Raw genomic sequence first — 12683 nt, forward strand, 5'->3', positions numbered from 1 at the left:
TTCTTGTCCCTCTTTGCTATTCCCTACCTGCAGAGTATGTCTTTTACAGTGAAGAAGTCTTGCAAATGAAGAGGACAACAGCCACGCTTTATCCTATTTTCTCTGAAAAAAAAAAAAAAAAAAAAGTGTATCTCAATTGCAACAAACTCTTTTGGAATGAGGATTTTCTTGTGATGACAGTGGTGCAGTAGAGTGGATGGCATATTGTGACATCACGACTGAAGGCTATTACTGGGAGGGACAGGGAATCATAGAATATTAAATAGTGGAAGTGACCTTGAATGATCATCTGGTCCAATCTTTCATGGGAAAGAGAGACAAGATGAGATTGGCTACCACCCTGTCCAATCACATCGTGGAAACTTGCAGCGATGGGAACTCTACCACATCCCTGGCAGGTCATTCCAGTGAAGGATTGGCCTTACTGTAGAAAAGGTATTTCTTATGTCAAACTGAAACCTCTCCCAGTGACGCTTGGACTCATTGGCGCTTGTCTTCTCCATGTGGCTCCTTTGAATAAGAGAGTTGCCATCCTCTTTGTCGATATTATTTAAGTACTAGAATATGTTGAGGAGGTCTGCCCAAGCCTTCTGTTCATCTGGCAGAAAAAGCCCTATCTCCTTCAGGCTTTCCTCAGAGAACAGGACCCCTCTGGTCTTCTGGCCACACTGACGCATCCTTGCTCTGGACATCCTGGGAATTCTCAGCCCAGTACTCAAAAGAATCATCCAGTCATGACACAACCACTTAATACATATGCAGTACAGACGGAAACAACAGCAGGTGCCATGTCATTGTCTCAGATGTCTCCATTCAGTAGAAGCATTCAGGAAAATTGTGGTTTTCTCCTCCTTCTTCCCATATAGGATGGGGTCCAGTCTTCAAGGGCAATTGAGGTTGTATCAGCTCCTCAGTTCTTTGCTACTGCTCTTAGATTGTGGTCATGTGATATAGCAGAGGAGAGGCAGTTTATCATTGAGAGAGGATAATCGTGAGCTGATGTCACTTTGTTGCTACAGGCCAGGCAGGAGGATCTCTGGGCCTGGCTCCTAAAAGAGGGACCCTGCTGGGCTCAGTCAAATAAGCTCTTGTTGCCCCTGCACAGCGTCCTCCTCCCTACCCAGCAGGTGCCTTTTCTGTAAGGTCACAAGGTGATTGACTTTGTTCATTTTTTTCCATCCCAGCTTCCCTGAGCAATGACAGTTAGGAGGATTTTAAGGTGAAATCAGGGGTGTCTTGTTGTCCCAACTCTCTCTGGTCAAGACAAGAACAATGTTGTTGCTCTACAGTGCTCATGGTCATATCAGGGGAGAGTCCCCAGTTGTGATCTCCACATGCCCGCACGATGAGGGTCACACAGGTACAGACTGAGACAGGTGTGCTCATGCAGGCCTGCATGGAACCATGCAAAAATCTGTACACTCACAGACAGCCGAAGAAACATCAGCAAGTGGGGACTCTGCTGAGGAGATGTTGGGGACCACAGTGGCAGTATTCAAGTGTTCCAGGTAAAACCAGGCCCCAAACATGATCCTGTCATTCCCTGAGGACCTGCAGACAGTGCACAGAGAGGACATGAGGTAAAGGAGCGCAGCAAAATCATACTGAAAACAGGATTAATGTTGCTATAGTGTCAGACACTCCCACCAGAGAACCACAAGCGTGCAACAAGGAGCAACTATGAAGAAGGTGACAGAAGCAACAGAAAAGGATGTCTTGTCCCAAATGGCAGTCCTTGAGCACCAGATGGGAAACATAAGAGCATTGCCAACTTCCAGAAAACTTTGCCACAAAGAAACCCACAGGAATGACCCAGGTACACATCACCTGCCTGCCCAGGTTGCCACCAGGACTTCGGCTACAACTTATGCCTGTGCCTTTCATCCTGGCATTAACAGAAAACTTCATATGGGAAAGAACGTGCAAGATGACAGGAAATGAAAAGGTGGCAGTGCAGGAAGCTAGGACAGAGCCCATATCATTATCTGGTGCATTTTGCATTCACCGTGAGCTTGTCAGAAACTTATTACTTCCACAAAGGGTGCCTGGGCCTGAGGCAGTGCAGGACTCCTATAAAAGGCAGCCCAACTCTCTGCTCTCTCATCCACTTCTCTCGCCTCCTTCTCCTTGGGAATCAGGTGGGTGTGAAGCCTCTTCTTGTCCCTCTTCTGGATCAAGTGTCTTTCCTCTATCTTTGTCTCAGCTGAAGGGGTCAGTCCTGGCTGTGGGATGGGAGATTTTTCCATGGGAGAGGGAAGGGGATAGAAGGTATTCTGCAGAGTGGTACTGAGACTTGATGATGGTGGCTTCTGGGATTTGATCTGGGCAGTGTATGTTGGGCCAGGAGGTGCCTTGGCTCCACTGTGGCTGGGTGCAGTGCTGCTTCTCATTATCAATTCCTCCTGATCTGTTTCCTCCTGCCCTCTCACCCAGGTGAGCCTCTGTCCCAGAGACATGTCCTGCTGCAACCCATGCGTGCCCTGCCAGCCCTGTGGCCCAACTCCACTGGCCAACAGCTGCAACGAGCCCTATGTCAGGCAGTGCCAGAGCTCCAATGTGGTCATCCAGCCCTCCGCCGTGGTGGTGACCCTGCCTGGCCCCATCCTCAGCTCCTTCCCTCAGAACACCGTTGTGGGCTCCTCCACCTCTGCTGCTGTTGGCAGCATCCTCAGCTGTGAGGGAGTGCCCATCAACTCTGGGGGCTTTGACCTCTCCTGCATTACCAGCCGCTACTGTGGCAGCAGATGTCAACCCTGCTAAAGATGCTGGCAACATCCTCGGGGAAGAAACTCCTAAGACCTTTGAACATGGTCCTTGAAAGGAGATAAGTCTCCATGACATTGCATTCAGAGCTTTGATCTGTTGCTTACTTCTTCAACTCTCATCTCTCATTCTTTTCCCTGCTGATTCTGTCTCCGAGGCCAGCCAAGTGGGGACATGTTGGTCTCCTACCCTCTGCAGGGCAGGAAGACTGACACCTTGACAGAGTTTCACTGCATCCTTGGGGCTGTCTGTGATGCTCCCTGTGAACCACCTCCATTTCTTCTTGAGACTCATTAAAGTTGTACTGCATCCAAGACTGGACATTTGAGTTTCCCTTTGTTCTGAGGCAACATTTCTAGTCTGCTGAGGGAAAACAGTGGCGGAACGGGAGGGTGGGACTCCCTGCAGCAGATTTTATTTTGTGCCCTTTCTCTTGGATCTGAGAAAACATTCATGGCTAATCCATAGCTAATGGCCTTAAGTGATGAAATGGCTCCAAAGGGTGGCAGGAGTGGGGCTGGAAAACAGCAATACCTGGGGAGAGCCTACAGCTTCATCTCTCTCATTCCCTCCCCTCCATTACCTGACCTAGTGTGCATGACCAACACACATGGGCACAAGTCGATACGTATCCCATATATTCCTTCAGCACCTAGCAGGGCCCTGCTGCTCTCCAGACATGCATCTGCACCATCATCATAGAATACCAGGATGAAACAGACGAAAAGAATGTCCTGGACCAACCTTTCTTGGCAAAAGCACCGGCTAGACAAGATGGTCCAGTATCCTGTTTAACTGCATCGTATAGGTTTCCAAAGTTTCAGAATGCAGCACTTCCCCAGAGATAGTATACCAGTGTGTGCTTGTTCTCATCAAGAATAATATTGCTCTGGTGTTCAGTCAGATTCCTCCCAAGAGTGGTTTGCACCTATTACCCATCGTTTCTTCCATGTCACTGCTTGCAGAAAGGGAGTCTCCATTTTCTTTCTAGGCACCCTTGAAATACTGGAGCATGGTGCTGAGCTCCCCACTAAGCTTCTCGAAACTGAACCTATCTAATTCTTTCAGCCTTTCCTTATGCTGCAGATTCTTATTCTGTTGATCATCTTTGTGACCCTTCTCTGTTTAGTGCAGTCCTTGGCGGCTGTAGAGCTGTCCTGCAAGAGACCCTGCTCATCCCTGGGAACCACATGGGCACACCAAAGTGCAGGGCTGTGCCCTCATGGTAGGACATCTCTCCCCACACCAGGCCTGGCAGTAAACAGCACCAGTCTTGGTGGTTACACTGGGAGGAAAACTACTTGTCTTAAGCCCAGGTAGCCAAGGAAGCACGTGGCGCCATGGACCCACTCTGCCCTGGGGACCAGGCAATGGACCACAGCATGGAGTGCCTCAAAGCACAAAGAGAGCTGTCACCTAGAAGACCTGGACAATCAAGACACTCTTCTGGGTACATGTATCTGCCAGTCTAGATGGAAGTCTCTTGTGGACTTGCTGACTCATCTTTGGGGGTTCTCTTTTCTCTTGATCATGACTGTCCTTCTAGAGAAGAAGTTCAAAAGTTCATGTCCCTCTTTGCTATTCCCTGCCTACAGAGTATGTCTCTAGGGGAACAAGTCTTGGAAATGAAGAGGACAATAACCATGCACCATCCTATTTTCTCTGAAAAAAAAAAAAAAAAAAAAGTGAATCTCAAGTACAAGAAACTCTTTTGGAATGAGGATTTTCTTTGTGATGACAGTGGTGCAGTAGAGTAGATGGCATATTGTGACATCACGATTGAAGGGTATCACTGGGAGTAAAGTGACCTTGAATGATCACCTGGTCCAGTCTTTCATGGGAAGGAGAGACAAGATGAGATTATCTACCACCGTGTCCAGTCACATCCCAATGCCCATGCTACCAGGGATTGCAAGAAGCATATTTTCTCTCTCATGAGAGTGTTGCAACGGAGAAGTTTGCATATGGTGACATTACAATTAAAGGACATGACTGAGAGGATCAAACATCAATATGACTGTGTCACCCAGCAGACAACACAAACTATTTTACTCAAGGCAAGGAAAATCTACATCATTTTTGACACAACAGTGGCGGCGTATCAGGTCTCCACCAAGGAAATATGAGGAGGAAGAAGAATGGAGGTCATTTTCCACCAGGGTTGAGAAGATACATGGAGAAGACAATGGCACATGGGGCCATGTGCCCACCCTGGAGGGATGGGAAGCCCAGGGGAATGAGATCTATTACAGGTGTCTTCTTCTCCATTGCCATGGTCCAGTACATGACCAGAAGGAATCAGAACCCAGATAAAAGTGAAGGAGCAAAGCTGCGGTGGGTTAAATCTACTATTTCAGTTGCTGCCAGAGGGATAAACCACCTTTGTTCCTGACTGAGAGAACCCGCTTATCCCAGATAAAGGTCTGACCATACCAGGGTGAGGTGTGGATATGGACCAGAGCAGAAAGGACCTGACAGAGTTCTGACCAACACTTCTGCTCTGCTGGAACTCACCATTGCCATGGAATGACAGATTCTCACTGCACATAATTGGGTGTGTGACAGTTCCTGGGTGCATTGGTTTCTTAATTGCCTCATTCTTAATTGCTTATTTGAAATGGCAAAAGTCCCTTTTAGGTCTAATGCAGACTGTTGCTGGAGAATACATCAGGTGTGACTGGGAAGAGCAGAGAATGTTGGGTAAGAAATGCCTATGTCTTTGCCAAAGAGAGCTAAGCAAATAGACTGTCTAAGTCACTAAGTTGACTGTCCCTCAAGAGCAAATCCAGTCAGTTGAATTATGAAAACCTGAAACTGATTTACTGTGGTGTCAAGTGACAAATTTCCACTGCAGAGAGTCCCACCTTCCCCTTGATCCATATTTTTCCCTGAGCAAAATGGAAGTGTTTTCTGTGAGCAGAAGAGGACTCGGACACTCAGGATTAGATGCAACACAACTTTAATGAGTTTCAAGAAGAAAAGGAAGCGGTTCACAGGGAGCACCATGGACACACACAAGGGTGTGGTGAAACTCCTGCCGGGAGTCAGTCTGCCTGGCCTGCAGAGGGAGGGAGACCAACAGGTCACAGCTAGGCTGGCCTTGGGAGACAGAATAAGCAGAAGAAAGAGTAGGAGACTTCAGTGAAAGAAGGAAACAGTGGTTCAAAGCTCTGAATCAAAAACCACGGATCTCTATCTCCTTTCAAGGACCGTGTTCCAAGGTCTTGGGAGTTTCATGGCAAAAGTACTTGCCAGCATTTTAGCAGGGGCGACATCTGTTGCCACAGTAGTGGCTGGTAATGCAGGAGAGGTCAAAGCCCCCAGAGTTGATGGGCACTCCCTCACAGCTGAGGATGCTGCCAACAGCAGCAGAGGTGGAGGAGCCCACAACGGTGTTCTGAGGGAAGGAGCTGAGGATGGGGCCGGGTAGGGTCACAATCACTGAGGAGGGCTGGATGGCGATGGTGGAGCTCTGGCACTGCCTGACACAGGGCTCATTGCAGCTGTTGGCCAGCGGGGTTGGGCCACAGGGCTGGCAGGGCACGCACGGGTTGCAGCAGGACATATCTCTGGGACAGAGGTTCACCTGGGTGAGAGGATGGGTGGAAACAGAACATGAGATATTGATAATGAGAAGCAGCACTGCACCCAACCACAGTGGAGTCAAGGCACCTCCTGGCCCAACATACACTGCCCAGATCAAATCCCAGGAGCCACCATCATCAAGTCCCAGTACCACTCTGCAGATTGGTACCTTCTATCCTCCTTCTCTCTCCCATGGAAAATGTCTCTCACCGCAGGGTCAGAACAGACCCTGTCAGCTGAGACACTCATAGGGAAAAGACACTTGATCTAGAAGCAGGACAAGAAGAGGCTTCACACTCACCTGATTCCCAAGGAGAAGGAGGCGAGAGAAGTGGATGAGAGAGCAGAGAGTTGGGCTGCCTTTTATAGGAGTCCTGCACTGCCTCAGGCCCAGGCACCCTTTGTGGAAGTAATAATTTTATGACAAGCTCATGATAAATTTAAAACACACCAGCTGATGGTATGGGCTGTGACCTGGTTTCCTGCACTGCCGTGTTTTCATTTCCTGGCATCTGCTACGTACTTTCCTATATGAAATTTTATTCTGTGAGTGTCGAGATTAAAGGCCTGAGGATTTCCAGGTTGGACTCATGTCACTATGTATATCTTTTTAGTTCATGCCCATTGCCTCGCAGATGCTTCTTTTGAAGATCGGATGAGAAATCCTGGGATTTCCAGGACTAGGATGAATCATTGTGTTCAGAAAACAGGGACTAAGAGCCAGAGGGGTCCAGTGGAGGCAGGCAGTGTAAGCCTGGGGAACTCTGGTGGGTTATATTGTATGGTCTTACTGACAGCAAGGGTCCCAGCTGCTCCAAGCCCTGCAATCCTTGACTTTTCCCAAGGGCTCCTGTGACTGTGTGCAATGACCTCTCTCATTTTCTCCTGGCTCTCTCCACCGGTCATTGGCTGTCATATTCCTGGGCAGGTGGGCTGCAACTCATGTTTCCATCTCTCTTTCACCCTAAGCTGCCCTCAGGAGGAAATCGCAGCCTCTTTGGCCTTCTCCTCTCTCTGGGCAGTCCACGGATCCCTGAGACTAATCAAGCAATGCTGTGAGTGCATCTACCTTGCTTAGAGTGTCCCATCCCTGCTATGGAGGGAGTGTCCCCAGCAGCTCCTCAGTCACATCCATGGCTATGTGCTGATCTGCAATAATGTACCTATTAGCGTGATTGTGTACCAGTCTGTTTGATTCCCTACATGCACATCCATGTGCTTGTCTGCCTGGCTGTGCACACACCTGTGTACCTCTGGTGAGACCATGTTTCTATTTGCCTGTACAATTCTTTGCGTGTCTCTGGCCTTGTGCATATTTGCTTGTGTCTGTGCATCTCTGAGATTCCTGTTGCACACGCGAGCACGTTGGATACGTGTTCCATGCATATGTGTGTGTGTGCATAGTTGTGCCTAGCCATTCCAAGGCCCTCACTGACACTCCTCTGCTTAAGTGGCAGGCCTTGACATAGTCTCAGCCCCTTGTCTGAGAGGGAAGGGACAGGGCCACAGCACTCTGTTCTCAATGAGGAGAATGTCCAACCCTGGGCAACTTATTTCATGTTGGCTCCAGGTAGCCCCAGAAGGGTGAGTTGTTTCCCAGGGTCCTTGCTCCTGACTCCTGTAAAAGCTTTGAAGTGACAGGATTCACCTGGCTCCATGACTGACCCTTGGCCAGAGCCAGCAGCTATGGAAAAGAGAATGAGGCTTGGGGAGGGTGGGAGGAGAAAGGTGGTGAACATGAGGTGTGTAGCCAGTGACACCCGTAAAGAACATCAATGCTGGAAAGAGCCAAGGATCCCACGTGTCAGCAACATTAGATAAGTCCAGCTGTGCCATAAGTTCTCTTTCCAAGCCTCTAGTGAGACACTGACTCAAAACAGTTCTTACAAACCTTTAGCCATGCCTGAGATGCAGGAGATATAGCTTCTGGGTACCATGGCCTGGAGAAGGATAGCGGAACTCCAGCATCAGCTAGCATCAGCACATAGGGGAAAGCAGCCACTGGTGCTCCTCTGAAGAGATTTAACAGAATCACAGTATGTTTGGAGCTGGAAGGGACCTCTGCACATCATCTACTCCATCCCACTTCCTTAAGCAAGTACACCTATAGCAGATAACACAGGAATGTGTCCAGGTGGGTTTTGTATTTCTCCAGAGAAGGAGACTCCACAAATTCTCTGGGCAGCCTGTTCCAGTGCTCTGTCACCCTAGAAGAAAAGAAGAAATTTTCCTCATATTCAAATGGAAGCTCCTGTGTTTTATTCTGTGCCCATTGCCTATCATCCTATCATTGGGCACCACTGAAAGGATTCTGGTACCATCATCTTGACATCCACAATTGAGAGGTTTGTAAACATTAACAAGATCGTCTCTCAGCCTTCTCCAGGCTGAACTGACACAGCTGTCTCAGTCTCTCCTCGTAAGAAAGATGCTCCAGGCCTTGGTCATCTTCATAACCCACCGCTGGACTCTATCCAGTCACTCCTTGTCCTGCTTAAACAGGGGGCCCAGAACTGGATGCTATTCCTTAAATGCAAGCACTCTGACTGACGCCACAGTGCCTTTCCTTTTCCCCAAATGATGGCAGAGAGACTCTCCTCAGCATCCTCAAAGTGTTTAGGGAGATGGTGCATCCCCTGCATAGGACACCTCTCAGCAGCAAACAGAAGAAGGCACCTCTGGACTGGCTGGGCTGGAGGGGTCTTGACTGTGCACTGCTCCACACCTGGTTCCCATCAGGCAACTGTGGGGAAAGACCTCTCCCCTTGTGGGATTTGGGGTCACTGAGACACCCAGTGAGTTGGGAACTCTGCAGTGAGTGACTAGTGGTGGAAAGGGGCACAGGGGCTCTGCCTGCTTTGCAGAACCTTACTGCTATGTCCCATCCCACTTGTGCATCCACAGGTCCAAAGAAACGCTTTTTCACTGTGGAGGTGCTCAAACTCTGAAATAGGCTGTTCAGAGAAGTCCTGGAGTCTTATCTGTGGAGAGACTCCAATCCAGTCTTGACAGAGCTCTCCGCGAATGTGCTCTAGCTGACCTTACTCTAGCAGAGGTATTGCGCGGGGTCACCTGCAGAGGTGCCTTCCAACCTCAACAGTTCCGTGATTCTGTGAAATACAGAGCTCAAGGTGCAGCAGAAACACAAGGAAGTTCAGGTTTTTTTCACGGCCAGCACACAGGGACCCTGAATTCGGTTGTCCCCCATCACTGTAATTCTCTTCTGTCCGTGTCCTCCCCAGGACCATGCTGAAGTCCAGCAAAACTCTTGCACCCACCCCTTCAGGAGACACCACTGCAGCCCTGTCCGATATGTCTCTCCAGAGCTAATCTCACTTCTTAGCCAAGCACCCTTGATGGGGCACTCCGGGCACTGTGAGGCCCTGTCATATAGCGGGAAATCAAAGGCAACATAAAGGGAAACAGTAGCACGTGCCACAACATTACCTGCAATGTTACCATTCATTAGGAGCATGCAGGAAAATTGTGGCTTATGCAGTGTGTGCCTTTGAGCCCGAGGCCATGTGAAGACAGAAGAAAAACCAGTTCAACCAGCCACTCCCTCAAACAGTTCAGTCACCTCCTTCACCTTAGGAACAAGATGAATGGGAACTGCCTTTAGACCAGGCAGGGGGATCCCTTTTTTCAGGCAAAGAATCTTTTCAGCTTCCCAGCATCTCCACAAAGCAGGGACATAGCATGCATCAAAGCAAAGCAATCAGATGTCCCAGGTACGCAAGCACAAGTGTCAATTGACATTATCGCCCACCAACCCCACAGGGGAGCAAGAGCAGGAGAAAGAGACTGCTTGTGATAGAATACATAGAAAGCTGAAATAAAGCATGGAAATGACAGACACTTGTGGCCCTTCTAACTACCATAACTGTTGCAAATCCAAGAAGATCTTGGCTGGCTTCCAGGCACCCAACCACCTGGGTACCCTCTCCTTCCTCTATGGGACAGGAGGAGAACATAAGGTGGAAAAGGTCATGGGTCCAGGCAAAGACTGGGGCATTACTCACCAATGATCACTAGGGGCAAAATAGGCATGGCTTGGAGAAGATTCATTTATATTATTAACAGTAAGACATAAAGCAGAATAGTGAAAAACATCCAAAATTGCCTTAAGAATTTCCCCGCATTCCTTAACTCTTTTTAACAGACTCAACTTCCCTCCTTCATTGCAGGCTTCTCTAGTTGATCCACTCTTAAACAATACAGTGGGATGCAGACTATGGGGTTGTGGTCAATACACAACAGTTCCTTTCTGATCCAACACAGACTTCGACTGACCTACCTGTGAAAACCATCAGAGTGTTTGTGGCTTTCCCTACTACACACGTCCCTGCATTCTCAGGCACAGCTGATGGGCCCTCCAACTCAGTTCTTTTATGGGGACGTGGAAGCCCTGGTGCTCAAAAAGCAAAGGAGTTTGACTGAAAAGTCTTGGACTTCCCCTAATGCACCCAGAGATTTGGTCCTCCATCACACAGCAGAGCTACACCTGGACTACAGCCTAATACACATCTGATGAGAGCTGACAGCCACTGCCTCACTCAGCACCAGGCTGACCAGCTGCAGAAATGCTTTTGGCATTGTCATGGTCATGAGGAGCCTGTATCCCACCCCAGTCACCAGCAACACTACATCAGCGGGGTATCACCCCAGGGACAATGTCCTGCACAGGCGGGCAGGGTTTCTTGGACTTTCTCCCTGTTTTTAAAACAAGAAGGGGAGGGTACGGGACGCAGAGACTGCATTTCAGTTCTCTGAGCACCTCTCTGCCAGGACTAAGGCGCCACCATTCAGCTGCAGATGGGCTCCTTCTAGTGATGGCAACCTGCTGCTCTGCAGTGCTCATGGACACACCAGGGGAGAGTCCCCCACTCTGACGTGCACATGTCCTCATGATGAGGTTCACAGAGGTACAGAGGGACACAGGTGTGCTCATGAAGGGCTGAAGGAAACCATGCAAAACTCTGAACACTCACAGAAAGCCAGGAAACCATCAGCCAGTGGGAACTTTGCTGAGGAGATGCTGGGGACCACTGTGGTAGAAAAAGCTTCAAGTACCCCAGGGAAAACCAGGCCCAAACAAGCTCCTGGTGTTTCCTGAGGGCCTGCAGAGAGTGCATAGAGCAGCAAAATCATCCTGAGAGCACTGTAAGTGTTCCAATAGTATCAGACACTCCCAGCAGAGGCCCACCTGTGTGAAACAATGAGCAACCAAAAGAGGGGTGGAGGGAGCAAGAGGTAAGGATATGTTTTCCTAAATGGCAGTCCTGGCAAACAGATGGGAAACATACGAGTGTTGCCCATTTTCTGACAACTTTGCCACAAAGAAGCCCACAGGAATGACCCAGGTGCACATCACCTGCCTGCACAGGATGCCACAAGTACTTGGGCTTAAACTTGTGCCTGTGCTGACATCTGTCTGCTCTGGAAATCCTGGGCTTTTCATCCCAACACTTACAGAAGCCTTCATAATGAAAGCACGTGGCAGAAGCCAAGGAAATGAAAAGGCGGCGGTGCAGGAAACTAGGACACAGCCCATGCCATTAGCTGATCAGTTTTGCATTCACCATGAACTTGTCAGAAAATTATTACTTCCACAAAGGGAGCCTGGGCCTGAGGCAGTGCAGGACTCCTATAAAGGGCAGCCCAACGCTCTGCTCTCTCATCCACTTCTTTCACCTCCTTCTCCTTGGGAATCAGGTGAGTGTGAAGCCTCTTGTCCTCTTCCTTCAGGATCAGGTGTCTTTCCTCAATGTGTGTCTCAGCTGATAGGGACAGTTCTTGCTCTGGGGTGGAAGCTGCTTCTCATGGGAGAGGGAAGGGGGAGAGAAGGTCTTCTGCAGAGAGATGCTGGTACTAAGTGGAGATGTCTCCTGGGATTTGAGGTGGGCAGCATATGCTGGGCTGGGAGGTGCCTTGTGTGCACTGTGGTTGGGTGCAGTGCTGCTTCTCATGTGCCTCCTTGTTGCAATTCTCCCTTTCCTCTCTCTCAGGTGAGCCTCTGGCCCAGAGACATGTCCTGCTGCAACCCGTGTGTGCCCTGCCAGCCCTGTGGCCCAACCCCGCTGGCCAACAGCTGCAATGAGCCCTGTGTCAGGCAGTGCCAGAACTCCACCGTTGTCATTGAGCCCTCCCCTGTTGTGGTGACCCTGCCCGGCCCCATCCTCAGCTCCTTCCCTCAGAACACTGTTGTGGGCTCCTCCACCTCCGCTGCTGTTGGCAGCATCCTCAGCTGTGAGGGAGTGCCCATCAACTCTGGGGGCTTTGACCTCTCCTGCATTACCAGCCGCTACTGTGGCAACAGATGCCGCCCCTGCTAA

At 49.6% G+C, this 12683-nt stretch overlaps 1 protein-coding gene across 1 annotated transcript; it reads left to right on the forward strand.

Moving 5' to 3' along the window:
* Positions 1 to 12377: 12377 nt before the first annotated feature.
* LOC308050057 (feather keratin Cos1-1/Cos1-3/Cos2-1) lies at positions 12378 to 12683 on the forward strand (the record flags this gene model as incomplete). Its single annotated transcript, XM_080359983.1, has 1 exon — positions 12378 to 12683. One exon carries the CDS (start codon positions 12378 to 12380, stop codon positions 12681 to 12683), a length of 306 nt encoding a protein of 101 aa, XP_080216109.1.

Source organism: Nesoenas mayeri (assembly GCF_963082525.1).
Source record: "Nesoenas mayeri genome assembly, chromosome: 26".
NCBI classification, from domain to species: domain Eukaryota; kingdom Metazoa; phylum Chordata; class Aves; order Columbiformes; family Columbidae; genus Nesoenas; species Nesoenas mayeri.